We start from the raw sequence: 5520 nt of genomic DNA on the forward strand, positions 1-5520 counted from the left end.
CATGGAATGCAATTCCATTGCATGCTCCATGGGGTTTAGTTTAAAAATTCGGGTTTGAGTATAAAGCCTCAAGTTCGTGGCATTTTGGGAAGGTGGAAGAGCTCTCCAAAGTGTCGACCGAGGTGGTGCCTTCGTGGAGGATGGTTCGATGCTAGAAGGGTATCGGGTCGTTCTTACGTTAGTACTTACTTAGGTTTGCTTCTCTTTCAATTATCCTTTTTCTCGCTTTATTCGTTTCCGCTTAGTTAATTTGTTCTTTTCTTTCTTAGTTAGTTCCGCTTAGTTAGTTTAATTCCGTGTCTTGTGTAGTTGATCAATTCGGTCCATGACATATAATTCCTTAACATGCTCAAATCCTAATAAATGCGTGGACGCGTATGAAATTAAAGCATACCTGCGTGAGAGTGCATCCGCGACAATATTATCCTTACCCTTTTTGTACTTGATGGTGTATGGAAATGACTCAATAAAAGATACCCATCGTGTGTGCCTTCGATTCAGCTGTTGTTGCCCCCTCAAGTGCTTCAAGGTCTCATGATCGGTGTGTATCACAAACTCTCGTGGCATCAAATAATGTTGCCATGTCTTTAAAGCCCGTACAACCGCATACAACTCCTTGTCATATGTAGAGTAATTCAAGGCAGCCCCTCCAAATTTCTCACTATGATAGGCTATGGGTCGACCTTCTTGAAGCAAAACTGCACCCATGCCTTTGCCCGAAGCGTCACACTCAAGCTCAAAGGTCTTCTCAAAATTTGGTAGCGCAAGTACTGGTGCTTGAGTAAGCTTTGCCTTCAATGTCTCAAACGCTTCTTGGTGTGCTTGCTCCCATTTAAATGGGACTCCCTTCTTGAGCAAGGACGTGAGAGGAGCAGCGATCAAGCTAAAACCAGGCACGAACCTCCGAAAAAATCCACACATTCCCAAAAACCTCCTAATTTCTCCCACATTCATTGGAGGTGTCCATTCTTTAATTGCCTTTACTTTTGTTTCATCAACCTTCAAGCCATCCTCGCTAACTACAAACCCAAGGAAAACAACTTCATTAGTGTGGAATATGCACTTTTTAAAATTAGCATAGAGTTGTTCTTCCCTTAACCGTTGAAAGACGAGTCGCACATGCTCCACATGTTCATTTTCACTTTTACTGTAGACAAGAATATCATCAAAGTATACTACAACAAATTTACCAATGAAAGCACGTAGAACATGATTCATTAAACGCATGAAGGTACTAGGAGCATTAGTTAGACCGAATGGCATAACCAACCATTCGTACAAACCTAGCTTTGTTTTAAATGCCGTCTTCCACTCATCTCCGGGTTGCATACGAATCTGGTGGTATCCACTCCGAAGGTCAATCTTGGAGAAGATTCTCGCCCCATTGATCTCATCAAGCAAGTCATCAAGGCGCGGGATTGGGTGTCGATACTTAATTGTAATCGCATTCACCGCTCTGCAATCCACACACATCCTCCAAGTTCCATCCTTCTTGGGGACAATGATAACAGGAACAGCACATGGTGATAAGCTCTCCCGAACCCATCCCTTCTCAAGAAGTTCTTGGACTTGTTTTTGAATCTCCTTATTCTCATTTGGGTTGCACCGATATGCAGGACGATTTGGGATCGAAGCACCGGGTACGAAGTCAATTTGATGCTCTATCCCACGAATGGCCGGTAGTCCTTGCGGTAGTTCCTCCGGGTATACATCCTTCATCTCTTCAAGCATCCTAGCAAAGGGAATGGGAAAATTAGTGAGTAGATTATCTTTATCAGAATGAAATAAATCTTTGCATAACAACATAAAACAACCCCCCTTTTGATGATCTAGGTCACCAACTTCTCTCTGAAAATCGGTAAGTGAAAGAAGGATGTTGGAACCCTTAGCAGTAGACTCTCTCTTTTCCTCTGTGGATACTTCTTTTCCTTTAGTTCTTTTAAGGCTTTCAGCCTCTTGCATCTTCTTTCGCAAGCTTTCTTGATCTTTTCGAACCTCCTTCAATGGCAAAGAAGGAATCATTACCTTGTAGCCCTTGTCATAAAATCTAACTTTGTTAGTCTTGCCATCATAGATAATTCCTTTATCGGATTGCCATGGTCGGCCAAGAAGCACATGGCATGCGGTCATCGGAGTAACATCACAAAGGACATCCTCTTTGTAGGGGCCGATTGAAATAGGAACTTTGGCTTGCCTAGTGATCTTCATATCTCCACTAGAGTTCATCCATTGAAGATGGTATGGAGTTGGATGCTTGATAGTTTGGAGTCCAAGCTTGTCTACCACATACCAACTTACGACATTGGTGCAACTTCCATTATCAATGATTATCGACGCTCGCTTCCCACCAATCTTGCACCGACAATGGAAAAAATTCTCCCGTTGCTCCTTAACCCGATCAACAAAATTTTCCGACTCCTTGGGAACTGCTCCAAGCATTCGCAAAACCACTAGAGAGTCCCCGGATGAATCCTCTTCAACGTGCTCTTCCGTCTCTTGGATTGCTTCATCCTCACTCGCCTCAACTTCATGTTCCCAATCTTCACCCTCATCATCCGACAAAAGTACATAGTCCCCATTGTCACAAAGCACAACAGTTCGCACATTAGGGCATGTATTGGCATAATGACCTTTCCTTTGACACTTAAAGCATGTGACTTCCTTTGCTTTGTTTGGTGAACCATCCTTGCTGACTTTCCTTGGTTCATCACGCTTAACCACCTTAAGCGGCTCATTCTTGGTCGTGTGCTTATCATCTCCTTTGGGCCAAGATTTTGTTGGTCCCGTATTACCCCCAAACTTGTTGAAATTTGGTGACGTCTTTCCAAAGCTCACACTTACTCCTACCTTTCCATGCGATTCAATCTTGGTAGCAAGTTGGACAAGTTCCAAAGTAGAATTGTAAGGATACATATCCACTTGAATCATAATATCACGCCTCAGCCCCTTGAGAAACCGATACATGGTGACTCCATCATCTTCCACAAGCTGAGCCCGCATCATAAGCATCTCCATTTCCTTGTAGTACTGCTCAACTGTCTTGCTACCTTGGACTAAAAACTGAATTTTCTGAAGAAGATCCATCCGATAATGCGGGGGCACAAAACGTGCATGCATAGCTCGAGTAAGGGCTGCCCATGTCTCAATCGGAGGCATTCCGGACCTTGCAATATCAGCTTGTATCTTCTCCCACCAAACAAGAGCATACTCCTTAAACTCCACAACAGCAAGCTGAATTTTCTTGCGCTCCGAGTAATTATGACATGCAAACATCATCTCCACTTTGCTTTTCCACTCAAGAAACTCATTAGGTTCAGCCGATCCTACGAAAGGTGGTATGGAGAACTTGATGGACTGCATGTTATCATCAACCTCATTAACTCGAACTCGGCTCCTTCGGTTATGGATATCTTCTTCCAAGTCAAATTCATCAAGTAACTCTTTGGTAGCATCCCGTCTTCCTCGTCGGCCTTGGATAGATGTAGGCCTTGGACTAGTATGACGCCTTTCGCCAAAATCATCAACTTGGATAGATCGATTTGGGAAAACACTTGTTGAGCCCATAGGTTGCTTGCCAAGGTGGATTTCTTCACGTCTAGCATCACTATGACTTCCCCTTTCTTCAAGAGTAGCAACCTTATCGAAAACCTCATCGAGTTTCTTTTCCATGTTTTGATCAACCTTCCTTAACAAGGCCTCCGCATAAGCCTTCATCCGAGCATCCACAACATCATCTATGTCATCTCGAACATGATCAACTTGACTCCGTAGGTCATGTATCTCTCGACCTTGCTGATCCACACGAGATGTCATGCTATCCATCTTTCCACCTAACTCGTCTTTAATATCTCGCATATCTTTGCTTTGCTTATTTATCGCAGCCAAGATATCATCCAACGAAGCCATACCTGCACCAAAACAAACTAATATATGTATATTGAAAGTTAGTTCTCACAATTCCCCCCCTCTCGCACACTCGTGTATACCTCTCGACAAATGGATAGAGTTTCCAAGCTCTTAAAGTGTGCCTTGATGGAGTCGTAAAGGTGGAACCTGAGTGACGTACGCGTTTAAAGTGGACAAGAAACTTTAAACACGACTCAATCAAAGAAAGCTCAAGATAGTGTCAATCATGCAATGCAAAGAACCATGCTCATTCATTCACGGACAAATGACCAAACATACACAACACACAAATGCCGGAACTAAGCAAGTCGACAACAAACACAAGCTGAATGATCTCAACAACCACCAAATCACCACAATACTCAACTCCCTTTAAAACGTGTCAAACGAATATGACAAGTACAAAATCGATCCAATCTCAAAAACTCAAAACTGAATAATCAACTTCAATTACAAATTCACAAAAACTGATTAATATAACTTTCTCACCACTTCACAAGCTTTCCAATGACATATCATATGCGAAAAATGGAGCTCGTATGAGAAAACTACAACTCAAACAAGATTATCGACAAAAAAAATTGCTCTAGTCCTCCCGCTCGATTTTGTTTTGTATTTCATTTTTTTTTCAAATATTTTGGTTTTCTTTTTCTTTTCTTTGCAACATTTTTTTTTTTCGCAACTCTTTTTTTTTTTTTTTTTTACTTTTTCACGGCAATATTACAAGGCCTAGGCAAAACAATACATCAACAATAACTCCTTACACTTCCCCAACAACATCCAACTCAAAATTATTTCAACCTCACTTTAAACAACAATGAACTCAACAACCCGCAAACTTGCAAAACTCAAACAAGAGCAAAATCGCAAAACTCAAACAAGAACAAACTTGCAACACTCAAACAAGAACAAACTCGCAAAACTCAAACAAGAGCATGAAGTGTACAATTAAAATCACTCGTCAACAAAGTCACAAGCTTGAGTTCATATAATGCATATGGATGTAAGGTGCATGTTGTACACTAGGAAGCATAGAGGATCAAATCGTCTACACTAGAAGGCCAAACAATGACAAAACTCGAGATCAAATCTACGTCAAGAATATGCAATAAACAGCTCGACTACGCAACTAGAGGAATGAATAAAAAAGAAAAGATAACAAAGGAATTTTTTTTTTTCGGAATTTTCGGAATAAAGATAGTGTAAATTGATCAAACTGCTCTGATACCAAAATTAAATATATGTCATGGACCGAATTGATCAACTACACAAGACACGGAATTAAACTAACTAAGCGGAACTAACTAAGAAAGAAAAGAACAAATTAACTAAGCGGAAACGAATAAACTGAGAAAAAGGATAATTGAAAGAGAAGCAAACCTAAGTAAGTACTAACGTAAGAACGACCCGATACCCTTCTAGCATCGAACCATCCTCCACGAAGGCACCACCTCGGTCGACACTTTGGAGAGCTCTTCCATCTTCCCCAAATGCCACGAACTTGAGGCTTTATACTCAAACCCGAATTTTTGAACTAAACCCCATGGAGCAAGCAATGGAATTGCATTCCATGAAATATTAGACTAAAAGAGAAAGTATTGCTATCAAGCATAA

General features: G+C 41.2%; 1 protein-coding gene across 1 annotated transcript; it reads right to left on the minus strand.

Moving 5' to 3' along the window:
* Window positions 1-288: 288 nt before the first annotated feature.
* LOC127244618 (uncharacterized) lies at window positions 289-3906 on the minus strand. Its single transcript, XM_051265164.1, has one exon. It carries the CDS (start codon window positions 3904-3906, stop codon window positions 289-291), a length of 3618 nt encoding a protein of 1205 aa, XP_051121121.1.
* Between the last annotated feature and the right edge of the window lie 1614 nt (window positions 3907-5520).

This window comes from Andrographis paniculata, unplaced genomic scaffold (genome assembly GCF_009805555.1).
Source record: "Andrographis paniculata isolate CXL003 unplaced genomic scaffold, ASM980555v1 Contig20END, whole genome shotgun sequence".
NCBI lineage: Eukaryota > Viridiplantae > Streptophyta > Magnoliopsida > Lamiales > Acanthaceae > Andrographis > Andrographis paniculata.